This window comes from Anopheles maculipalpis, chromosome 3RL (assembly GCF_943734695.1).
Source record: "Anopheles maculipalpis chromosome 3RL, idAnoMacuDA_375_x, whole genome shotgun sequence".
Lineage (NCBI taxonomy): Eukaryota > Metazoa > Arthropoda > Insecta > Diptera > Culicidae > Anopheles > Anopheles maculipalpis.
The window spans coordinates 86034407-86060003 of record NC_064872.1 but is presented as its reverse complement, the minus strand read 5'-3'; the positions used below and the strand labels follow the sequence as shown (position 1 = coordinate 86060003).

The following is a 25597-nucleotide window of genomic DNA, read 5'->3' as shown; positions in this document are numbered from 1 at the left end:
TCGCCTCCATCTCCTCTTCCCTTTAGCCACTTCTCCGGGGGTTGGTTTCATGCACCACCAAAAAAACCCTCCGCGGCCGCCCCTTGCTCGCATTCAGCCACCGCGGGCCCGAAGCTCTGCGTGTGTGATTTGTTGGCAGAATTTGTACGATAGAGATAGAGGGCGCGCGCGTGAAGCGCGATGGATAATTGGTTGTGTAGTTGTTCTTGGCCGTCACCACACAGTAGCCCGTGCCATCCAACCATTCGTGTGTTGCTAGACAAGGGTGGGAAGGGAAGAGAGTGCTGAAGATTTGGCGGGGTGGAGATGAGATGTTGGTGGTTTATGCTAACAAGGGGTGGGAAGAATTAATATTGTTTGTTGGGGAAGGGGAATGTTTGGGGGTGAGAGACTGATTAAAAAAAATAAGAAGAAACGTAAATTTTTTTTTAAATAACAACGAAATACGTGCATAAACGTGGTCCCCTCCTCTGTTAGGCTTTCCCGATTACAGCAAGCAGCCCCGGTCATCATGTGTGAATCGCTGTGTGAATGTGTATATCTGTGTAACGGGAAATTCATTGCTTCTTTCTCTTTTCCCTTTTCCACACCAGTTAGCGAAGTATAGATTGTGTAAAAATTGTAGTGATTAGATTAACAAGAGAAAAACAAAAAAAGTGAAAAGGTGACAAGTTGCCGTTTTGTACGAAGATGGAACGCATGGAGGTGGACGATTCGGCCGTGGTAGATCTGAGCCTCGGTTCGGGCCGTTCTTCGATCACGATCACACCGGCTACGGCCCGTGATTTGCGAGCGTTGGCGAAAAACTCCGGGCTAACCATAACACCCGCCCTACCGCCTGTGTCATCCTCCCATGCTGGCAATCCGGGTGGTGGTGGTGGAGGAGGAGGAGTTGGAGGAGGCAGTGCTCTCAGTCCAGCGCCAGCAACACCTAGTGGTGGAGAAGGAGGAGGCAGCGGAGTTGGTACTACTGGTGGTGTTGGTGGCGAAGCTGGCACCACATCTCCCATCCCGGGCCGTCGTGTACTGCGACCCCGTACGGAAGTTAAATCGTATGCGGAAGTGCCAGACATCGTACTACTTCCGGCCAAAGTAAACGGACGATCACAGAATGGTAGCACGGGCAGTGGAGGTGGTACTGGTGGTGGCGGAGGTTCAGGAAGCGTAACGGCCGGACTGTCCGAGTCCGAGGACGAAGAGATGCCTCCGGTCTACCCGATCAAGGAACTAACGGCGGCCGAAATCTGCGAACGGGAGCGAGGGCTTCGAAAGCTGCGCGAAGAACTCCGCAGTGAAGAAACGAAGTTGGTGCTGTTGAAAAAGTTAAAACAATCGCAGCAAGTCATGATGAAGGAAAATCTGATCGTAACGCCTAGCAACACGAACCTCCCGAACCCGCTCGCCTCGATCCCGGCTGCCCTGACGAAGGGTTCGCTCAGTGTTACGCCAACGAATGCCGTACCACTGCCGGCCCATTCGAAATCTTCTTCCTCCAGCAAACCCATGTCTAATCCGGTCAAGTAAGTGAAGCGTTTCTGAATTATCAGAGCACGGGATTCATATTCCACACGCTTTTCCTATGATTTACAGCAATCGAGGTTCACCGTTAAATATCACACCCGTACCGAAGGTGTCCCTCTCGCAGAGGCCCTCGCTACCGGGCGGGGCCACACTAACGCCGAGCAGTCCCGGACAACGGTTACCGATCGGGTTGGGCCGTGCTGCGTCCAATCTCATCATCACGCCATCGGTGACGATCACACCGACCAATGCGCCCACCGCGGCCATGAAGCAGCGCAATGTGAGTCGTGTGTGAATGTAAAGTTAATCCAAGTGTCGCGTCGATTTGCCACCCTTTCCAACTACGGATGGATTTGCTGGACCGTTTCCCCCGATGCGAAACTGTAGCCGAAGATGCCACACTAATATTTGTATGCGTTATTCTTTCTTCTTCTATTCTCTAGAGCCAGAATCTGGGGCAGCTTAGTAGCTCGGTATCCATCACACCAACGCCACCCATACCGGCCCAGATAAGCTGTACGACTGTCGAACCCGTATCGCTGAAGGTGAGTTTCGCTTCCTTTTAGTGCAAAGTTCTAGATCGATGGCTTTTATCACTTTAAAAAGCTTGTCGTATAAAACGATATATGTGTTAATTTGATAATTGGATGGTCGTCGTATTTAATTAATCTTGCATCTTTGCTAACGAATCTAGGATGTGATTATATTGCTCAAAAAATCCCAAAACACTGGATGAGACATGTTTAAATGAAGCCTATTTGAAGGAATACCAACACCGGCTTCTTATCTACACGTGTGTCAGACAGTCATGGCTTTAGAGGTCACCACCGCCCATTACATACGACGCAATCGTTAACCGAATCGTCGCAATCACACTGACGATCGTGATGGATTTTCTGCGTAATGGGGCGCGCTACCAACAACCTAATATCGTTATGATCTGCCGTGACACCATCAGATTTCTACCCGTTACAAACGATATTGAGTGTACAAATGACGATAATATCTTATTCATGTTGTCTTTTTGCTATCAAAATTTTCAAACACATATCATGCTACAAAACAGTACGTAAAAGCAATAGTTTGATCTGTAGGCGTGGAGCTATGAGGGATGCTGTTGACACATTATTTTGAGACTCTTTTACCCCATATTACGTGCCATACATCAACATGCCTTAAATCACAGTTTATGGTCCAAGTAGAAAAGCATGTCATTAGTGTTGTCATATGATGTACACATTAACGTTCAACAATTGTATGAAATCTCACAACAGCAAGTTACTTTTCCTTTTGTTACATCATTTGCCTAATACGTTTCATGAAATTGATTTCATTACCAGCTTTAAGGCTGTTAATTGGCTTGTTTCTGTGCATAAAAGCACGCCTAATGCTGATAAGACCCTAACGTGAGTCATGAAAAGATAACGTCGGCTCGTCAATAGGAAACACTTGCTTCGGGGAGTTTGGTTGCTTTCAAACGTTCTAACATTATGTTTTTCTCTTCTTCCTTTTTTTCAATTGTAGCGCGATCGGGACCAATCAACCCGCGAAGACCCACAGAGCCAAGCACAACGGCAAGCGTCTGCAAAGTTGGCATTGCGCAAACAGTTGGAGAAAACGTTGCTCCAGGTAGGTTTGGGAAGTGTTTCCTTGCCGAAGGGTACCAGTTGCTTGACCGCGGTAACTGACGCTTAAATTTCTTCTTTCAGATCCCACCACCAAAACCGCCACCACCGGAGATGCACTTTGTGCCGAACCCGAGCAACATCGAGTTCGTGTATCTGCTCGGGCTCGAGCACGTGGTGGACTATCTGACGAAGGACAAAAAACCGAACCCACCGCAGCAACCGTACCGGTGTGCGCAGTGCAAGATCGACTTTACGCCCGTCTGGAAATGGGAGAAACAGGGTAAAAGAGGAAATCCCACTTTTCAGAACAGTCCAGGTTTTGTGTTGTTTCCTTTTTTGTCACCTTCCAACCCACCACCATGGGTTTAAATGTATCGATGCGCCTACCACAATGTTCATTTTTGGCGGTGGGCGTTGTAGGACACAACCATTTCTAATATTGTTTCTCTTGTGTTTTTATCTCTTTCTTCCATTGCGCATTTTGCAGTTGGAAAGGATCCTAAAGTTATTTGCGAGCAGTGCGTGACGAGCAACGTGAAGAAGGCACTGAAGGCTGAACACACTAACCGTCTCAAGACGGCGTTCGTGAAGGCATTGCAACAGGAGCAGGAAATAGAAGCTCGACTAGCCGCCCAGAGCAGTCCGTCACCGGTCGAAATCCATCCAACGCCCTCCTCAACCCCCGGTTTGCGTGAGCAGCGTGAGTTGCGCGAACTGGAACAAGCCCAACAGCAGGCACAACAAGCACAACAGGTCGCACTGCAGCATCTGCAGCAGCAGCAACAGCAACAGCAGCAAGCGGCAGCAGCCGCAGCAGCAGCAGCAGCCGCTGCCGCCCAACAAGAGCGCCAGGAGCGACAACAGCGTCAAAAGGAGCAACAGGAACAATTGCGCCAGCAGCAAGCTCAGCTCCAGCAGCTACAGCAACAGCAGCTTCAGCAGCAACAGCAGCAGCAGCTACAGCAACAGCTGCAACAGCAGCAGTTGCAGCAGTTGCAGGAACAGCAGCAGGCGCAGCAGCAACAGCAAAGTCGCCACCATCATCTGCATCAGCTGCATGCGGCCCATCTGCAGTCGCAGGCGCCCTCGAAATCGAAAACTCCCACACCGACGCCCCGACCAACGCCAACACCACCGAACCAACATCAGACACCGCCACCCGCGTCCAGCTCCCGCTCCAGCCGGCACAGTGCAACGGCAAACGCGACAGCGGAAGCAGCTGCCGCTCAGCTTACCGCACTGGCTGGGCTGGGTAGTTTGGGACAGCTCGGTGCGCTGGGTAACTTTGGCAGCTTGGGCAATTTGGCCAATCTGAGCAATTCCACGGCAGCGGCTGCCGCCGTACAGGCACTACATCAGCAGCTTTTTAGAGGTGAGCTAATGGTAGTTGGACTTAAACTCTTGTTTTCGTGTTGGCATAACGATCTGATCTAGAACATCATATTAAAAAAAGTTTGCAGACATAAAATGACCGTCGTTAGGCCAAAAATAAGAAGATAATTGTATTAATCTATAGAATAACATGATTTTCTATCTCTCTGTTCACCTAATGTCTGTCCCACATCCCTGAAAACTATTTAATCTAATTAACTTTCAATACAATCCATTGCAATTTTAACAGTTAAAGTAATGCAGCTGATCTTTCGTTTTCTTTCCCAACAGGACTTCAACAAAATCTTCAAACAAACAACCTTAACATGAACAGCTTACAGGCGCAAATGATGCAATTTTCGCCCCTGCTGTACTCCTATCAGCTCGCGATGGCACAGGCAGCTGGTAAGTGTAAGCCAGCGTTATTTGTGGTAACAAAATCTAATTGTCCTTCTCCTTTAATATCTCTTCTCAGCCTCACTATCGGCAGCCGGTAAAGGTTCATCGCTTGCCGAGATGCAACGTGCGCTCGAGTTGCAGCGCCAGTATCAAGAGATGCTATCACAGTCGAATCCGGGACCGAGTAACAGTAGACAAAACAATTGGAAATCTTAAGCACGGTGTAATGTTGCTCATTAGAACGGTCAGCAAATGCGGGCGTTCGTTCATTGAGATACTGCCATCCATCCCTGTCAAACACAATAATAATGCGCGCTCTTGTGAAAGGAAGTGACTTGCTATCAGGCTTCCGACCACCGCACGGGATGGTGAAAACAGTCGAACAAAAAAAAGCACACCAAACGTGAAAAAAGGATCGAAAATTTCGGCGACACGCTTCACCGTACACCGCAGACTGACTCTGGCTCGAAATGCTGTGAGCGATCAGAACATAGTGAGTGCTGTTTTTTTTAGTGATAAGTTACACATTTTCTTTTGTTTATGTATTTTTTATACTTTTACTTTATTCAATTGTGCACTTTTTTGTTTGGTACGGACGATAGTTAAGACAGAGCGATAGGGCAGTAATTTAGATAATTTTTGTCCAATTTGATACGAGCGGGGATTGATCGCTTGATAAGATAAAACGTAGTACAGACTAATTATAAACACACACGCGCACGCACCAGCACGGACCAACAGGAGGATAACGATTTGTGGATCCATTTAGAAGAGAGACTCGTCGTAGGCGTAGTCGTCACACTACTCGGTACGACAACAAGCCCCAAATCTGCCCTAAATATTTCTCCGTGATAATATGGTTCGGGATGGAAACGAATCCTCGATCATACATCCCACATCTCGTTGGTGCTACAAAGTGTGGCGATACACTGTTTGCCTTTTTGATTGTTTTTTTTTCTCTCTCTCTCTGTTTAAAATGTGATTGTGTATATTTTGTATTACTATTTTGAATTGTTCACACAAGCAACTACTGCTACAATTACTAGTACTATTTACTATTGCTAAAACTACTATTAGGACGAGATAATTAGGCACCGTTTTTGTTTGTAATGGCTTTTTTACACTTTCAAGATAAGATAGTCTTTTTTTGCGTGCTTACACGCAAAAAAAGAAACAATAATGAAAACTTTGTAACTCAAACAAACACTCTGCGAACAGATAGAAGCTTTGGTGTAGTTTTCTACTTGAAGATGCAACATGAAAAAATGGAACAAGTTTTCGTGGTTTTTCACACCCTAGGCCGGTGGGCTATTTAAATGAATTTATTTTAGCTAGCAGCTGATAATGATAAAGCAATCGGATCGTTAGGCTGCTTAAAACGAATATTTGGGATTGTTATATACATGCTTTTTGTTGGGTTTTTATTTGGTACAATTAAATGGCAAGCTTTTCGTTTCTGCTCCTCAAGAGTCAATAAAGGCAGCGCATTCTTCTGAGACGCTCTAGTCTCTTATTCCTGTCCTATAAGTTATTTATCACTTCTTCTTCTTCTTCTTCTTCTTATTGGCTTAACGACCTCCGAGGCCATGCCGACAATCTAATGGCTTACTTCTTTTCTTCTTCTTCTTGGCTTAACGACCGCTAAGCTAAGGTCATGCCGGCCATCGAAATGGCTTACTAGACTGCCCGATACCACGTAGTTGGATAGTCAGTCCTCACTACGGGGGACTAGTAATAAGTCTAGACTTATTACTAGACTTATTAAAACGATGTCTATGTCACTACATCAGCCGTTCGATTGTCAAACGGGATGAATCATTTGTTCAAGAATTTTGATGCTTCCTTCTGGCTTTCTTAAGACGCATGACGGGGTACCGAATCTCATCCGGATGATTCCTTGCTGCCTACTGAATCCCTGCTGTCACAAATGACTCTTAAATAGGATAGAAGTAATAAGCTTACATTTAATTGCTATCCTTTCCTATATTTGTTTATTTTTATCCATTCTTCCATACTCGTTGGATGAATAAAATAATGAAATGTGTCCCTTACAGCCCGACCAATGCACACATATAGTGACGGACAGTAGTGTAGGACCACCTTTATATCTGATTTTCAAACTACGGCTTTCGATACCTCTACAATGTTCCGAAACTGACCAAATTATTACGTAACAATTTTTTATAACCTAAAAACTTTATCGGAAGTGATTAAGACATGTCCAAAACTAGAGTAAAAAGTGTTAAATGGTCTTATTTTATAGTCCAATGTATTTTGACCGTCTTTTTGCTTGTTCATAATGGCAAAAAGAGACTCAAAATCGTCTTCTGGATTGATCCAATTGTAGGATCGCTTTCGAAAACTGTTTAACAAAGTTTTACATACAAAAAACCAAATCTTTGTGTTGAAAATTTGGCATCATAATCTCTTTTCTTTACCCGACACTAATACGTACCCAAAAGCAGGATCAATCAGCTGATTTGAATGTTTCCTAAAGGCTGTTTTGACGATAACGAAGATGATGATGATGATAAGCTAAGGATGGATGATAGAATTGAATAGTAGAGACGTACCTAAGTAAATTATTATTACGCAAGTATCCACAATGGCAGAATGTGTTTCTACATTTTAACACAGCACTGTATCCCATATCTTTGCAACAGTTTAAAGGGGAAGTTTGTTTGTTAGTCCTTGTTTATGAACAAAATCAAAAGAAACCGTTTTCTTTTTGTGTATTTTTGTTTCTATCGAACACGATTTATATTAATGTTGTTTGTTTTTCATACTTTGTACGGTATGTCTTCCGTTTTTGGTTAAAAAAAAGTCTATTTAGAAGCATTGTGGCAGTTTGTTTTTGTTAGCAGAATTCATCACGAAACATAACGGATATGAATTGTTTACCTTTCTTATTTCATTCTTTTATTTATTTCGGTGTGTTTCGTCTGCCTTGTTTCTCTTACCTTAGCGTATTATATCGATTTTGCTCATTTCTTATACCCAAATACACACGCAAATAAGCCCGATAAAACACAACTATATCATGAAACACGTTTCTACGTAAACTTACTACCAAATAATAAAATAAACCAATCCTATAAACTATCGTAAACGAGTAATGAAAGCAAAATACAAACAAACAAAAAACGTATAAAGAAGCTAGAAAGTGTGGACCTGTGAGTTGGGCTGTGAGGTGTGCAAACGAACGATCCCCTTTTTGGTGCTTTTGCGTTTGGCCGTGTGTTTTGCGTATGTTGCAGCGCCCAGCCCGTTTCTCAACATTGCAAAATTTTGTGATAAACTTTTCGCGTCTTGCTCAAGCGTGTCGCGGGACAAAGCTTATTGTTTGCTCAATTACACGGAGAAAACGGTCGGGTAGCCGCCAGGAGCAGCAGGTGGTCTGGCGTGTTAGGGATTTTACGTTCAAATGTATGGAACGATCTGGTTTTTTTGCCTTTAATCACCGCCACAGCGGAGTGACTAAAACTGTGAGTGAAGTTGAAATTGTAACATTACTTTCACTACCATTCGTTAGTGCAGAATTAATTTGAAACACCTAACAAACCGCCGTAGGGTTATGATAATCCTCGTTATAAGTTTATTTAGACTTACGTTATTCTGTCATTTCTGTACAAAAATTGAATGTATTGTTTCGTCGTTTTTCTATCTAGTTTTATTTTACCCATTTAATACATTTGTCATACGATCGATATAATAAAAAAATGAAACGCAAAATAATACATTTATAGGGCAAAAAACTATAGCAACTAGCAAGCAGCTCTATGCGAGCGATTGAGTTTATCCTAAAACTCTATTGAAAGTGACTCTTTGGAAAACAGCAAAAAAAAACTTTGTGTCGAAACGTTTTATGAGCGACCAGAAAGTGGAGAAGAAAAAAAGCAAAAAACACACACAAAAGAAACGGAAAAGTTAGGTTAAAAGCTAAAGAAAGTGAGAAAGTAGAATGGCGTAAGCGCCCGTGTAATGTAAAGCAAAAGTGAAAGTATAACAAAAATTAAGACATATTTTAGGCAAATAATAATAAACAAAAGAAAACAAACAAATTGGATCATAGTTGTGAAAAACAGATGCAAAGAAAGAGAGTAAAGGAAAGAAATTAAAACAGAATGAGCGAGCGACAGATAGGGCAAAACAAAAATTTACAAAGAAATTCTAAGTAATAATTTTAAGATTTAGGCTAAAAATGAATTTGGTCGGTAAGGTTGCGTCAGGAAAAAAAAAATAACGAGGAAACGTTGAACTCGAAACGTTTTTCTATTCTTTCGATGTTTGCTCGCCAAGGTGTGTGAGAAGTAAAGAAGGGAGATTAAGAGAAAAAAGAGGAACTAAACAGTTAAATCAAAAGTCAAAGAGACAGAGGAAACGATGGAACGTACTAGCAGACGAAACCATACAAGAATAAGAATACACAAATACAAAAATTATCATTGTGTTAGAGGATTTTGTGTCACATGATAACGAGAGAACGAGAAAACAACGTTCCAATTAGTTTATTAGCAAAAAGAAGTTTTTTACACGATCTACGTTTCTCTTCCCATCTTCTATATTGTGTTTAAATTTGAGGCCACAAACTTACCAAAAATGCAGTACAAATAGTTTGTTTTGATCTGCAAAACGGGAATCACTCTTTTCCGGTTTGTTTTATACCTGTTTTCTCTGCTGTTTCCTTACCCGATACAAAATATGATCCCTAAATCAAACGAAAAAGACACATTAACACGTGTTAACCGTCAACTAAAAAATAGGGAAAAACACACAAAAGGCACAAACAACATATGAGTGCATAAGATGGAGAGAGAGAGGTGGAAGTGTGTGTAAAAGTAAAACAAATCGACACTGACTTTACTTTCTACTTTGCTATAATTATCAGCTAACGATAATGGATACATAAAAGCAGTCTTAAACAAAAGACGAACACGAAAACAATAAAGGTGAATTTTACTTCAACTAGTCAAGGCCCGGTAGAACCTACCTTTGCACCCGCAAAATCCGGTGTGCCCGCAAACTCCGGGATGCATGCAAACTCCGAAATCCAAAAACCTAGAACCTGCGAATAACTTAAGATAGCAATGTTCTACATTCTCCTTCGCTACAATATATTTTCTTCTACGAAATGGCCATGAAATGTGGCACCTTTGCCCGGTTGTATAGGTGCAATACGCGCCAATAGGCGTCTTGTCGGCTGCCATGGGTTTTAATCTTTTTTTTTTGTTCTGGCGAATTGAAAAAAAATCTCATACACGCATGATGTTTAAATTCTTCATTATGTGTTTTGTGCAAATTATCCGGCAATAGAAAAAGAAATGAAAATATGAAAAGCGTCCCGAAGAGCAACTCCGACTATTGCCTCTCTTATCGTTGTCAATAATTATACTTCTCATCTTAACCCAAATTGGTAAATGGTCTGGAATGTGCAAATACGTAGTGAAGGCCCGGTAGTATCTATGATATTCTCTCATCTATCCCAGAGCCGGATCTTCCTATAAGCGGACTGACCGGCCGGACATCAGGTGCTTGAAGTCGTCTCTGTTCGTTTCTCTAGTCTGTTCATCGTTGGAATATGCCTCAATCATTTGATCCCCTCTAAGCTACATCAATGGTGGAGCGGATACAGAGGACTTTCAATCGCTTTGTCATGCGCAATATATTTGGCACTTCTGGATCAGCGTTGCCGTCGTATCCTGTACGCTGTCGCTTGCTGGATCTGAAACCCTTGGAATCTTGTCGCACACATGGTCAAGCCTGTTGTATTGCCTCCCTTCTCATTAATGCCATTGATGCTCCTTCCTCACGCTCATCCATTAATCTATATGTACCCACCCAATGTCTTCGTTCTCGTCCTCCCCTTGCGATTGTATCAAGGATATCTTCTGTTGGTGCGAATGATTGTTGGTTGAATTATTTTTCCAATCTCTGAATATAAATTGCGTAATTTTCACCCCAAAATTCCACTTCCCCCGGAAGGTTCAGAGTCCTCTGATCTGATCTGATCTGTCCTTGATCAAACACTTATGCTAACATAGTACTCACTTATCAAGCGTCTTGTCCTGCCTCAACAATCCTCGAAACTACTCAAGTGACGCCATTAACACCATCGCTTCATCTGTCCATGTGCACAACCCAAAAAGGACTTGGCTGGCTGGGTCTTTCGGGCGACATTCTCATGGCATGATCAGCTCAGGGATGGGATCAACTGTGAGCCATTTACTATGAGCTATTCAAATTTAAAAAGACAACATTTTGATGAAATCGTTCCGTTGAAAAACAAGCGCCACGAATTAAGTTGGGCGGTTAATGCAAACTAAAGTGCTGATAAGTTTTACGAATACCCATTCATCATCCCCTAATGTAAGGCAACCTTCTCGGTAGCGTAGCGATCAGTACGTTTTGTTATCAGTAGAATGAAATATGTATAACAAATATTCCCATACGCAGAAGCGTCAGTCGTAAAAGATCGATCGATCGGGTTTTTTTTAACAGCAATACACATCAACCAGTTGTAGTAAGGAAGAGTTGGGAATAGTTGGCGAAAGAAAGCTTTTTCGTGATGCATTTTAATTTAAGTTTAGTGCTACTGTACGCTTTGCTGGTGATTTTGGCACCCTTTTACAGCCAGGCCAAATCGCTGGGAAAGGTGGAACATAATGGATCAATGTTGGCGGTAAGCGTTTGTTGCAAGTGGTCCTTGTAGTGTGATTTAAACGAATTCACCTTCTCCCGTACGAACGAACAGCCACAACCACGACACAAACGCCAGTTTTCGTTAAACTTTGGTGCCACACATGAGGATGGTTACGGGACGGACGTTAATGCGGAAGCGATCGCCAGTCTGTGGAAGAGCCAGAGCGGAAACACTAAGCTGGATGGTTCGGCAAGCTACACGCAACATTTCGGTGGACTGTCGGGCGATGGTAAAGCGCGCATTAGTGGACTGTTGACTTTCTCGCACGGTTACTGAAACTGTCCCTTTCGCCATGGGTCATCGTTGGCTACAGGCCGCGATTATAGGTTGAAGCTGAAGATAGTTTTCACTCGATAGATGGAGGGCCTGCCTAACTGGAGCAGTCATCATGGTGTTTTATATAGCAGTCAGGATAAATTAAACCGTAACGTTTAGCTACTCTTCATCGGCCGCCCGTGTTTGATTTTATTTACACCGAAAAACGCGACCCTAACAATTGCTTATCTTTGCCTACAAGCTTAACTCTGATGAGGGAAGGGAAAATCGAAGGACAGTTACGAGAGAATGAAGGACGCTTTTCACTTCAATTCGGGCAGGTTGGCTGGTGGCCAGGCCCACTGGCTTGCTGGTGCTTGCTTAGCCAACGGTTCCCATGGCTTCCAGCCGAGCATCTTGCGCGCGAGTGTTAGTTCGTTTTCTGCCTGTACTATCAACTCTTCAACCTGACCGCAGTTGATCTTCTGCTCGATTTCAAGCAGGTTTGGTGTCTGAAAAAAAGAAGGAGTCATAAAACACGAGCATTTAAGAACGGACTCCATAATGGTGTAGAGAAGATCGAATTGGCATACCGTAGCAACGATCTTAGCACGCTCCGACACAATTTGCTCGGTGTATCGTCGATAGGCAGCATCCTGTGGCATCTTGGAGACGGCACGCAGAATCTTGTTGTACAACGCCGTCAGCGTGTGGTGTGGGTTTTTGGCCACATGCAAACCAGTCAGCCCGGTAGCCTAAAACAAAAACGGGCGTATAAATTGGTTAGTTTGCTAGAAGATGCTCCCCACTGCCGGCAATTTGTGACATAATCATTTAAGTTTCATTCGACATCGAACCAAGGCACGTCGCGTTCGATTGCGTCGTTAGCTAGAATTACTAACCTTCTTGATAACGCCGGCCATATTGCCAAGAAACGATTACGGCTAAAAGAGAGAAAAGTGGGCGTTATTCAGAGCGTAAAGTTTAGTTTTATTATCCTAAATTTTGCACAAAAACCTTACAAAGATGCTCGTAGAATAATATTTTCTTTTTTCCCCTACACACACGCACAGGAGCAATGTCAGTTCTCTGACAGAAACAGCTGTCAACTGCAGTAGCGATTACACGTGTCAGTTGAGAGCAGTGATTGTTTTTGTTCAATTCTGAAAATCACGCAGAAATTAAATCGTTTTTGGGAAGGAAATTGAAAAATTAATAATTCGGAAAAATTTTCATGTCGCTACAATATCATTCTAGTGTTTTTACTTACAAATGCTTCAAAGATTAATAGATGCACATCGTTTATTTGATGAATTTTATGATGCTATTTTTTGACGAAAAGTCTCGTTCAATCTCCCTGTAAGTGTTTGACGTTTTCGTTAAAACATATTGGATGAATTGAGTATTTTTCCAAAATATAAATAACAACATCGCTCTTTTGTTTCGACCCAACAATCTCTCCCATCCTGTGATTAGAACGTATTAAAATTTACAATTTCGAGGCAAATAGTGCGACAAACAGTCCCCAGAAACAGAACATCAGGTCATCTATTCCTTTATTCATAACTTTCCCGTGTTGCAGCAGAGCTCGAGTGGCACGAAAAGAAAAATAACTTTGCATTGATTGCGTGGGTGGGGGTGAAATTGATTGTACCACCGAAAAAAAAGAAACACTGCACACACAAAAACACAGTGTTTGTGCACACCCACCAAATGGCATCGTAATACAGTGCTGCGCGTTGAATTCGCTTTCCTTTGCATTAATACGGAAGCGAGCAAACCGCAAACCGCTGTCGACGACGACGACGGTGGGTGAAAACAGCGACGATAGCAAACGCGGACACAAAGGGTAGCAGCACTCAGCAGTTTATCTTAGCGATCAAGGAGGGAGAAGGTGAACGTAACCGAATAAACATACAAACGGTTCGCAGCTACAAGGAAATCGACAATTTTGGTCGCAGCTGCCGCTACTTCAAATGGTGCAAGCGTTGTTCGGTTGCTGTGATGAAATTGTGAGAAAGTGCTACTATCAATATTGTGCTGCAAGTATTGGCGATCGAAGACAACGACCGCTGCACTGGTGCACTGCTGTTTGTGGTAGTGGTGTTGGTGGTGCATCGGGAAAATTGCGTCGTACTACTACTACGTGCACCGCTGGTGGAAGTGTTTGATGGGCTTGTGGCGTCAAAGGGAACGACCAACTACTACGCCACCGGAAACGACAACAAAGGGCGAACGTCATCATCACCAACATCATCATCATCCTCATCATTGTCGTCTTGTGGAGGACATCGTCGTAGTCGACGGGACGGTGTCGGAAACGAACAGCCGTGAAGTGAAAGTGGTGACCGAATCGCGCCCCGATCAAGGGCATTTGCGACGTGCTTCTGCGTGCGGTACCAGCGTGATGAGCCCAAACTGGGGCCAGCTGCCAGCCCTTGTGATAACGAACGTTTTCCAGCACTTGAATCATCCGGATCGGTTGAACGCGTCGACGGTATGCTGGCACTGGCGGTCCGTCATTTTTCAACCCAGGTAAAATGCGATGCTATGTGCATGTCGCGCAATCAACTTTCTCCTTTTTTTGCAAGCAAAAAGAGAAAAAAAATCGCATGAACCTTTGTTTGTTTTAGATTTTTTAAGCGTATCCAGTTCGATGTTGCCCGTGAGCAGAACAAAAAGAATGGTTTTTTTTTGCAAAAGCTGGCTCATATCGTAAACGAGGTGAAGATTACATTCGATTCCTGCAATCTGTACGATGTGGAGCTGACGGCGGAAATTCTCTACAAGTAGGCATTGCTCTTTCCTTCCGTTACTACCGGATTACTAGATTGAAAGTGGTGGCTTTTCTATTTTATACTTTCAGACTAAGCAAAAGTGCTCGTTTGCTCGATCTTTCCATCTTGCCGAAATACGCAACCCTGGTCACACCCGGCCGTTTCTACTCCGAAGAGGAATGGAATTACATTCTCAAGTGAGTTTGCCTCGAAATGCTTTTTTTTAAGATTGCCTTTAATCGATGCTTTATTTTCCGCTCCTATATTCCCTAGACTCTTCGTTCAACCAGTGCTAGCACTGCTGAGCCGTAAAAATCCACCATTTCGGACGCTTGATTTGGGTTGTTCCGAAATTCTCGCTCTCCACGCTTCGGACTTTCTCACTGTGAGTTATCTTGTGCTCTCTTATTTTTGCTCCTAAACCATAATACTTAATACCCCTTCTTTCACAGTGCACCGCAAAACCACAGGCTCTGGAAAAGCTAGCATTTGCCACAGTCAAGCAGGACCCGGGACACTATCCGCTCGGTTTGATTGAACCAACACTGCTGGAGAAGTGTACCTCACTGCGTGTGCTTACCATCGATTACGATAGTCTGTGCGATGAGTTGCTGCAAACGCTGCAGGTGTTACCGGTGCTGCGGCAGCTTATCGTGCACGTGCACGGTATCGATGAGGATCATTTTGGGCTGTCGGAGGATGCGTGGGCAACCTTTCGCACCAAGAATCCGGACGTCGAGCTGCATCTAACGCTGGTGTGTGCGTACGAAGCGGTTGAAACATTGCACACCCACATCTTACGGCCATCGATGCCGTTAACGCATCTGAAGGTGTTGTTCTGTGAGAAGGTATGTTTTCGTTGATATTTGCCTTTTCAAGCGATTGCCAATCACCCGCAAGTCGATGAATATTACAGATCAATTGCGAAGCCTTGGAATATCTTTCACAACATTACGAGGACACCCTGCGTAGCTTGATTTGGGTCGATTCAGTGGTAAGGGTACTTGATCATTTTTCCATTTTGGTCCATTTTTTACATAATTCGTCCCTTCCTTCTTTCAGCGCATTATGGAGTATCGCAACGTTATGGAGCTGGTGATGCACACCAGACAAGATCCACTGGTAATGATGGCTTGGCGATGCAAAAAGTTGCAAGAACTCATCGTCCACGGTTACGTACTTGATCAGTACAGTTTGGTCGGTGTTGCGCGTTTGCGTGGCCGCGAGTTGAAAGTGCTGGAAGTGTCCCACATGCATCTTTCCATTGCCACCGGCATGATTACACCATATATTGAGGTATGTCGGAAGATTATTTCCCCGTTTTTCTTGTCCATTTTTATCAGTCTAATGATTGGTTGTCTTTTGCGCAGGAAATAAGTGCACAGCTTGGCAAAAAGTGGTGTCCTTTGGATGCGAACACTCTTCCACCGGCACTACGATTCAATCCCGTTTCGGATGAAGTCCGTGATCAGTACATCCTAAAGTACATTCGCAAGGATATAATGGAGTAAGTGCGCCATGAGGGCAATTTCTGTTCACATTTAAAAGATGATTCAAATTTAATGCACACCCAAACAAACCGTAAGTAAAAGATTAGTCTACAACAGACCACCAACAAATCAATGCGGCAGCAGTAGCAGCAAAGACAACAACGTACATGTGCCACCACACCAGATAAGGGAATAAGTGTTATTCCAATAGTCAATTACGTTCGTTTGTTTGTGGCTAGAAGACGAATTGAGGATCTGCCAAGATAAAAACAATGGCACAACACAAGAACTGCAAGATCGAAATGTTGTTGCAATAGTGATAACGTAATGGTAATCTGGAGAAGGGAGATGAATACACATATACCACCATCACCACCAGCTGGCATGTCCACGGGATTAAGATGAAGAACCGAGCGAACCAACGTTCTGAAGCAGCTGGGAAAGACTGAGCGAGCTTGAACAAAAACCACCTAGAGAAGTTGTACAAGATCGAGTACTACTATAGTCGCTATTCATTCGACACCGGTTGCGCAAAGGCACCTTAGCGCCCTCGAAAACCGGGAAAAAAAGAGCAATTAGTAATTAGTCGGATTGCCGGGTGTGAAAGTGTGAATATCCGTTTGGTAGGGGTCAGGATGATTTGTTTGTTTTAAAAAGACTGTTCCCCTAAAAGGCTTCTTTTTTCGGTTTATCGTACGGTGGTATGTTTTTTTTTCGTTTGTTGGTTAACTCCACACACACACATATACCTACGATAACGAAGCCACCCACGCAATAAGAGGTCCAGAAGAGCAAGGAAGATCACACATAGAAAATAGGCGAGAATTTATTTATACAACAGGACTATATATTTTAGAAAATCAACTAAAGCTAGTGCAGTATCGCAGAAAAAATGGTGAGAAACGAACGAAGATGTCCAGTCTCCTGTTGATAGTGGTTATGGGAACGATCGCGACTTTCCTTTGATAACCATAACGAAGATCTCTCTATCTCTCGGTGCATGACGGTTAAAAGAAACACGAATCTGCTTGATCACGATCATCTCGTATGCAATCTTGCCATTGCGATCGAGCGACCGAAAACGGCCCACAAGCAATCCCAAGCAAAAACACAGCTACAACGCATAACGAGAAACGAATACGCGAACACACAAAACCGCAACCAATCTGTGATGACAATTACCACATTTGTGTTACTTAGAAGAAGAGAGAAAAAGCACATGGAGCGAATAGAGAAAGCCCACTAAATTGCAACACCAATGACGATGTTTTCCGGGTGCTCCGGGTTTACACATTTTTTTTTGGTGCGTATTCTACGTTTATTAACATGCTGCGTAGCAAGTACATGTGGTGGATTTATCTTGGGCAAAAAACCAAAACAAACTATTTAGTAGCTTATTTATTGTAGCACGTATTTAATCGGTTTGGCTGTTTGTCGTGACTGCGAGAATCGCACGAGGACTTCGAGGATAAAAAGCACTTGAGCCATCCAAATCGATTCGCATCGGGGCATATCATGTAAACGAAGTTTACCAAAAAAAAATATCTATTAGGCGGCAGAGAATCTCAAAGTGTAGCGTAACGAAGCAAAGACTGCAATCTGTAGCAACGAATGATTTAGTAATCGATCATCTAGAGCAAAATGCGCCCACTTTCAAGCATTCTTGTCCCGAGGCTCAAATTGTTACAAACGTTGGAAATGAATTCTTTTGAGTAGAAAAACCGTCTAAAATCGTTCCAAAAGCAGTCCTCAGTGCGTGATAAGCAAGCTTGATGTATTTTTTGTATATTTTGTTCATATCTAGGCCGAAAAAAGGCATCAAATGCTAATAATTTACCTGGTCCCACACGAAAAACGGCGAGCGACGGGCTACTACGAGAGGGAAAAAACTGAACAAAAATCTAAATACATCCCAACAACTTGTACAGATGCTAATAATATGCAAAAAAAAAACGTAATTCAACCACTATTTTAAAACAAGCAAAAAAACTGAATCAATCAAAGTAACAAACGGGAATAAGAATCACAAAAAAAGAATCGAATTCACAGTGGAACAAAAGCAAGAAACCTCAAACATAGCAGAGATAACAGTGGAACCGAAAACACCTCAAACATGTTAAACAAAAGAAGGAGAGAAAATGGATGAAAATTAGAGAGAAAAAAACACTAACAAAGCTAGCTGGCTCTGGCACAACCAAACAACAAAAGCAAACATCTAAACTTGCAAGCAATCTCAATCGAATTGTAAAAAGCAACACAAAAAAAACAGAAAAGAATCAACAAATTAGTAAAAAGCATAAAAGAAAACACCATAAACCGTCCTTTATAAGAAAAAAGCAAGGAAAAAAGGAAGAATTTCGAAAGAACAAAGCAAGAGAAAAGGAGAGAACAGATTTTGCCTATCTGGGTAATATAACTTGATGTTTACAAGAAGCTAATAGATACATTAACGCGAGAATAGCCAAAGCAAAACGTGAACGAACGAATATCTACAAAAAGGTGATAGAAACGCAGATTTTATTGAAAATACATGGAACAGAACATAAAAATGATTTGCAAAAGAGAGAGATAAAGGAACATTTTATAGAAGAAGAAAGAGAAAGGGAACAAAACACTGTCTGTTACAGCAAAAAGTGTGCCTAAAATTCCATACAAACGAACAAAAAGCATAGTGCAATAATAACGATGTAATAAAGATGAGTGACAAGAAGTGCAAGCAAATGGTAAAAAGTAGTAACAAAACGAAACAAACATCAGAGCATACTAAGTTGTGGTTGTTCCGCTGGATCAGAACAACCCTAGCGGACGGCAGCATGAACAGGTATTCCACGGTGTGGATGTAATTCCGTCGGAAGGTACCACTGGTGAATAATCTTTGTTCACAACATTCTCAATCATAAGTAAGTGCCAGTAAGAGGGAAAAAAATCTAACTTAAAGGGATGAGAAGAATATAAGCATGCTAAAGAAATTTGACAACTCTTAAGAGTCAGCTAGCATCATTTAAAAGCGAAGAAAACGATTGTAAAGGAAGATTACCGGTAGAGGTGAAACAAGTTAGTGAACTGAACGGAACAAAACAAATCAACTAAGGATTACGGATAATTCTCCAAACAATGCTCCGAATATACAGACGGAAAGTTCAGAAACAGTTCATTTTGGTTTTCGGTGATTAGAAAAGGCAAAATCAGTTACTTTACTTTAAAACAGGTATATTCATTGTTTGCTCCATTTCGGAGGAATAATTAGTCTATCAAATGAGCAAATTTTACAATTGTTTCGGTAAATGGTATTCTGTAACAATTTCATTTGCATGAAAAAAATCATCAAAGCAAAGCAAAAACTAAAAATTTATTGTTGTAAAAAAAATTAGAAATCCATACAAAACAAAACCGCTTCCGCTAAAAGAGGAAATAAGAAAACAATAGTAATCAAAAAAACACCAAATAATAAAACGCAATAACTATAATATAAAAAAAACATCAGACAAGCAGACCAGTGTGCGCCTTGGCAGAAAATAAAACAGAAACAGAACAAGACAACAAACTACTAGTGAGCCTAGCAAACGAAGAAACAATATAAAACTAATAAGAGATACAGGTGCGCGAGAAGCACGTCGAATGTGTTCCAGCAACGTACAACATCGAACACAACACGTAATAAATATTACAATGAATAATGTGTAGTGTGACATCTTGCAAAACAGACAAGCAAGTATTAAACAAACAAAGCATTACGATGTTCATATATTTTTTTGTGTTTAAAGATTTAGGGAAATAATTTTTTTATTATTCCATCTGTAAAAGTAAAAGTTGAAGAAAAGTTAAATTGTGAACGAGAGAATGAGAGAGAAATTATTTAATAACAGGCTGGTTCTGGGCTACAATCTTTACTGGATCCGTGCTTAGCTCAAAACAATGGAGCACACATACAGCTAAGTGCTTTACGAATTGCTGCCATAAAGAAAATCCGACAAGAATCAAACGGTTGCTTCCGTAAACTAGCAAGGCAAGCAAACAAGGAGGAATAGCTCCAAAGACAATAACAACTTGGTGGAGACGGTAATAAAATAAGCGGAGCAAAGACGAGCAATTTAAGCAACAACAACAAACCGTGCCAGAAAGAGTAAAACAAACATTACATTCCACAACAGGAGCAAAAGATAGAAGCAAACAACAGACATGTGCGTGAAAGCTTGTTTACTGAAAAGTAAATAAAAACAGAGTATTTTATGTGTTATAAATGAATTGTAACAAATCTGAAAACATATTCCGTTTGATCATTATTTTGATCATGCAAAACTGAAGCAACAGCAAGAAGAAAATACACAAAGAATGTAAGGACTTGAGTAATAAAAATAAAATGGATTCTATATTTTGATAGTGTCGGTGGGAGATAGAGAGAAAAAGAGGAAGCGATAAATAGAGAGAAAGAGAGAGATGTATACAAATAACACGTACTGCGATAAAACAACAGCCAAAGTATTAAACAAACAACAGCACACGTGAATCCCCTTTCGATCCCGTGCTTTAGTGAAACAAGCAAACTCCTAGGTGGAAAGCTCAAAACAAAGAAAAATCATAAACTAAAAGGGATAGAGAAAACGAACGATCGAAAAGTAAATTGAACAGTAAAGAAAATCTGTGCAAACAACAAGAAACAAAACGTTCGCAAATGAAAGTAGTGAAACGAAAAACACATACATTTTTAAACTGAAAAAAGTTGAAAGTAAAACAAAAAACAAAGAGCAGCAAGTAAAAATGTGGGTATGTGTGCGTGCGAGAAGCAAAAAAAAAAAAGCTAAAGAACAAAACCTTCAAGACCGCAAGAAGCTTGAAATCAACATCATCTGTGATATAAAGATTACAAAAGATAAAGAGAAGAAAAAGTAAAAAGTGAAGAGAGAAAGAGAGAAAGAGCACGCTACGAAAAAGCAAAAGCAAACAAACAAACGTAACGAGTAACATCAAACAAGATGGTAAAAAAATGAAACAAAAAACGGCGGTCGAACGAATAAAAGAAAAAAGGTGGTTAACAACAAACAAACAAACAAATAACAATGAAACAAAATAGAACAAACAAACAAAAATTAAGCTCAACATGCACAAATCAATAGTTAAAAGAATAATTAATGGAATGAGGCAGTAGATGTAGATGTTATCATTGGATACGTACCAACCACATGACAAGCACAGTACAGGCGGTAGGATTTTTTTTTCTTGGAAAGCTCCTTTGGTCGATGGAATGATGGTCTCGTTTGGGCGCTCCAGCAATGAGCAGTCCTACCGGATTATCAGCATAATTGTTCATGAATTTAGGGATCACTTCTAATAGACCATTAGGACCTGCTAGAGATTAATTTCGTTTATTCCAACAAATGTTTTTTTTCAACTCTTGGTCAATTAATCAGGCAGCTTTTTGAAAATGTATCCAACGGTTCTTTTTGTCCAATATTTTGTTTGGAATCAGTGGTAATTCAAATAATAAATATATTCTTTTTTCTGTACTTAAAACATTCTTCTCCCTATCATATATTGTTATTTCTACTGATTTTTGTTATTGTTGGCAACATTGTTATTTCCACTGATTTTTGTTTTCACTGAAAATATGAAAAAGGCATTCAAACAAAATCAGCTCATCTAAATGAAGGGATAATTTTATGATAAAAAATGCATAAAAATAAAAAGGCATTCAAAATTAGCATTTCAACACTCAAATAAAGAGAAATTAGAATCTCTACCGTCTGTACTATGTGTTACCGTTTCCGGAAACCCGTAGGAACCGGAAACCAAGCGAATTTTTATTTAGAAAATCAATATTTTTTTTCTAAAACAAATTTTTTTTGTAGTAGTAAATTTTTTTTCTACTGTAATATCAAAACCGAAAGAGAAAAAGGGTGAATTATAGGAATTATAAAAAAGTAACCGAAAATTGAAACTCCAATGTAATACATGGACGGTGATCATCAACAAGCAAAAAATAGAACAAAATGAATCCAAAAACTAAAGAAGGGCAGTTTGATGTAGTCATTAAGTGGTTACTAATGAAACAAAAGAGGAGGAAAAAACAGAACACAACAATAGCAACCAAACTAAACAACACAAAAATCAATCGAAGGAGCGAAGAAAACGAACTTACTCTGTGTTGGTTGAGTGCACAAGAGTGTTGCTAAGTGGACTACTATGCTGAGAAGAATTTTAAATTCAGGACCACACAAAAACGAGATCTTTGGATCTATTTTGGCGGGTGGGACAAAGCATGCTAAGATACTAAAAAGAAAAAAAAAAGATTATCTTAAAGTACACCAACCACCAAGTCCTTTCAAAGCGTAATTTGTTGCTATTTGATGTAACTACAATTTAGCACAATATAGCTATTCCAAGGTTACTTCAGTTTTAATTGTTCAATGGAACCTATTTTCAAATTCAAAACATCCTAGTTTTCGTTCTTCTATATGCTATTATGCTATATAGCTTACTGGAATCACATTTGCTCTATTCGTGTATGCACAATCAGAAGCAATTTTATACGTGTGTATGTGTATGTATGTGTCCTTGTCGTTTTTTTTTATTATTTTGTACTTGCCCTCCCATCGTTCCATGATTGGAAAATACAAATCATAGAACCTCTTCTATTCAGCGCCTTAACGCGCATCCGTATGATAACCAAACCCTGTGCGAAATATGAGAAAAAGCGAGGGTCATCATAATACATATATAAATGCAAAATAAAAGGATACAAAACTGTGAATCCACGTTCGTGTCTCTCTAGACGATCGTTTTGAAATGATTGGCTTTGAGGAATAAATTAAATCACATAATAATAAACGAAGAAATACTTAAAAATGTAGCGGAATACACTGGTGTTGTTGTTTAATTGTTTCTTTCAATTTAAAGGTTTACACTTCCACCACAGCGATGTTCCTTTTTTACACATTTTAATCTTACTTTGGCATACATTTTTAATAGCTAAAATATGAAAGTGATGACGGCCATGTGCCGTCGCGTTTGCGGTGTGCGATCTACGAGTACTTATCCCGTACGAAAGGAGGTTTTCTTTTATAAAATGTGTATGGATGTCTGTGCGTGTATTTATGTATGTAGCGCTGTATGTGTACAGGGTGTGTGGTTTTATTTGTTTTGGGCAAAACAATAACCATTCAACAGTTTCAATCAGCTTCTTGTTTCGATATCTACCCTCTTGTGTTGTGTTACACCTTGTCCACTCGATTTGTCATAATTGCTCATCGTCGTTTCTCGCTTTTTTGTTTTTTTTGTTTAATTTAATTTAACCATTTAGTACTACTACTGCTGCCACATCTAAAATGCGCTAAAATCTCGCCTCACAAACACACTTAAAAAAACGGAGACAATTCCCTATAATAAGCAACGATGTAAATGCGTCCTGTGGGCATTCACGCAGCCCTCGCGGTGTCGCCTGCACACAGTTGGTGTAAAAACTGGCTTTAGCATAAAAAACACGCACACATTATTAACACGGATCTCGCTGTTATCATTATTCGCTCTATACACCTAGGGGCTAACATGCTTACAAATAATCAATAGAAATATGCAATAAAAACGATCATTCCTTTTCGCGCGTGTGTGTGCAAAAAATGCATGTAAAACTGAGCTACTACTGGGCGAGCTGCATATGCAAAAAGGGGGTAAAACGTGGGCTTTTTCAAGAGTTGGTAAGGAAAAGAGAGAGAGAGAGAGATAAGAAGAGATGGTAGTGGACTATTGTATGGAATGTTTGAAATATGCACGGAAATCAGTTGCACATTTGGAATGTTGTTGTCTCTCGATTCCCCCGAAGCAGCCAGAGTATTACTATCCTTTTCCTTACCTATTTACGCAGACGTTGCGGATTCTCGTGCAGCTACTTACTAGTGTAGGCTGCTTAGATGCTTAGGTCGACGTAACGCCTTTCCTAGCAACGAGCAGGTTTAGGACGGGATTTTTACGTATGTAACTAACGGCCTTCTTGTGCGTCACCATGGTAAAATCGTACCCATTGCATTGCAAAATTTTATCGTGCATCCGCAAACCCGATTTAGCTGCCGGGCTACCTTCGTGTACCTCCGTGACATAAATTCCCTACAAGAGCAAATCGGTGAATTGTTGGTTGCGCTCGAAAATTGGAACAGAGATGAATAATTCCCGATACTCACATAGTCCGTGTAACCCTGTGGACTTTTCCGAAAATCTTGATCGATGCCACCGCCAATTTTGAATCCACATTTTAACACCTCCCGACCCTCCTCATCGATGTCCTTCTCTTTGTGTAACGTTATGGGAATCTGGAAAGGAAAGAGCCAACCGAAATGTGTAGCATTAGCAACAATTCCACGCTACCAGTTGTCGGTGCCAGTTTGCGGAACGAATTACTATGAATGGTTTAAACAGAACTAGACGACAACAACAACAAAAAAAAACAAGAACCAATTTCACGGCCGTTTGGACGCATTGTTTACACTTCAATTGACACCGTGTGCCGTTGCTGCCACCGCCCATCCACCAAGGGAACCTTGGGAAAGGTCAATCGGAACGTGCCCTTCCAGCATGATTTGAGGGTGTACAAAGACCTAAACCCCCCACACGGACTCGAGGGTTATCTTGAACGAATTGTGAGGGTCAACAAAAGCTCAAGGCGATTACTCATCCCGCGAACACAAGCGGTCAAGGGAACGCAGGCGAAAAAGGCACAACAACTTACGCTCAAACATTCCATGGCCGTGCCAGCCTGGTGCTGGAACGCTTTCTTCGCCATCGTGCAGTAAAATGTTCGCTGAGGTAGACCGCTGGCAAATAACTTATACGGCAACACTACCACCCCGTGTACAACGCTGAAATTCGTAGACCTCTTGCTTCGATACCGCCTAGTTGCCTTTTTTGTGTTTTTTGTTCAAGATTTCCAAAACAACCAACATCGGGCTTTGACAGCTGCTGATTTTCGCCTCATTTCGCCTTTTGACAGCTATCAAGATTGTGGGAATATTATTGGTGAAGCTTTTTCACTGGGTAAATAACTAAAAAATAAGGTAATTTAATTTTTAATGTGTGTTTTTTGGCTTTACCATGGATTTCACAGACAAATTTTTCAAATTTACACTTTTAGGGATATTTATGGTAAGGAATTTACTAGCATCCTATGGCATTAGATAACGAAACAAACAATCAAAACAAACAACGATCGCACATACGTACATGACAGCCGCTTATCAAAACACGGTGAGTTTCGAGATTCGCTACGGGATTTGCTTATTGATACATTGCAGGGGACAAAAAAACACTCCCATCTTTCCAACTGATAACGAACGGAATACTTAAAGCCCAAGCTTCACTAGCAGCTTAACTTCCTGTGTGTGTTTGTTAACGTTTTTCCGATTTTCGTGCAATGATTCATCAGCTTGTATCCCTTTTGTTGATCGTCCTGGTGCTGAGTGTTGACCGTGC

General features: G+C 41.3%; 5 protein-coding genes across 5 annotated transcripts; 3 read left to right on the top strand and 2 right to left on the bottom strand.

Moving 5' to 3' along the window:
- Nucleotides 1–690: 690 nt before the first annotated feature.
- Nucleotides 691–5135, top strand: LOC126563558 (transcription factor dcp-66). The gene is made up of 8 exons (XM_050220203.1): nucleotides 691–1520; nucleotides 1591–1801; nucleotides 1965–2066; nucleotides 3046–3150; nucleotides 3231–3465; nucleotides 3637–4521; nucleotides 4812–4925; nucleotides 4996–5135. The coding sequence occupies exons 1-8, from the start codon at nucleotides 691–693 to the stop codon at nucleotides 5133–5135; spliced, it is 2622 nt and encodes an 873-aa protein (XP_050076160.1).
- Nucleotides 5136–11484: 6349 nt separating this feature from the next.
- On the top strand, nucleotides 11485–11920 carry LOC126563374 (uncharacterized). Its single transcript, XM_050220009.1, has 2 exons — nucleotides 11485–11598; nucleotides 11671–11920. The coding sequence occupies exons 1-2, from the start codon at nucleotides 11485–11487 to the stop codon at nucleotides 11893–11895; spliced, it is 339 nt and encodes a 112-aa protein (XP_050075966.1). The 3' UTR covers nucleotides 11896–11920.
- A 264-nt stretch (nucleotides 11921–12184) lies between these two features.
- LOC126563319 (NADH dehydrogenase [ubiquinone] 1 alpha subcomplex subunit 5) lies at nucleotides 12185–12848 on the bottom strand. Its single transcript, XM_050219952.1, has 3 exons — nucleotides 12777–12848; nucleotides 12468–12629; nucleotides 12185–12386 (listed from the first exon to the last, which is right to left on the bottom strand). Exons 1-3 carry the CDS (start codon nucleotides 12795–12797, stop codon nucleotides 12198–12200), a joined length of 372 nt encoding a protein of 123 aa, XP_050075909.1. The 5' UTR covers nucleotides 12798–12848; the 3' UTR covers nucleotides 12185–12197.
- A 1120-nt stretch (nucleotides 12849–13968) lies between these two features.
- Nucleotides 13969–16164, top strand: LOC126563616 (F-box only protein 33). The gene is made up of 8 exons (XM_050220260.1): nucleotides 13969–14409; nucleotides 14508–14663; nucleotides 14741–14848; nucleotides 14925–15036; nucleotides 15104–15499; nucleotides 15568–15645; nucleotides 15714–15947; nucleotides 16022–16164. The coding sequence occupies exons 1-8, from the start codon at nucleotides 14045–14047 to the stop codon at nucleotides 16160–16162; spliced, it is 1590 nt and encodes a 529-aa protein (XP_050076217.1). The 5' UTR covers nucleotides 13969–14044; the 3' UTR covers nucleotides 16163–16164.
- Nucleotides 16165–24035: 7871 nt separating this feature from the next.
- On the bottom strand, nucleotides 24036–24979 carry LOC126563320 (tax1-binding protein 3 homolog). The gene is made up of 3 exons (XM_050219953.1): nucleotides 24858–24979; nucleotides 24313–24441; nucleotides 24036–24238 (listed from the first exon to the last, which is right to left on the bottom strand). The coding sequence occupies exons 1-3, from the start codon at nucleotides 24909–24911 to the stop codon at nucleotides 24050–24052; spliced, it is 372 nt and encodes a 123-aa protein (XP_050075910.1). The 5' UTR covers nucleotides 24912–24979; the 3' UTR covers nucleotides 24036–24049.
- Between the last annotated feature and the right edge of the window lie 618 nt (nucleotides 24980–25597).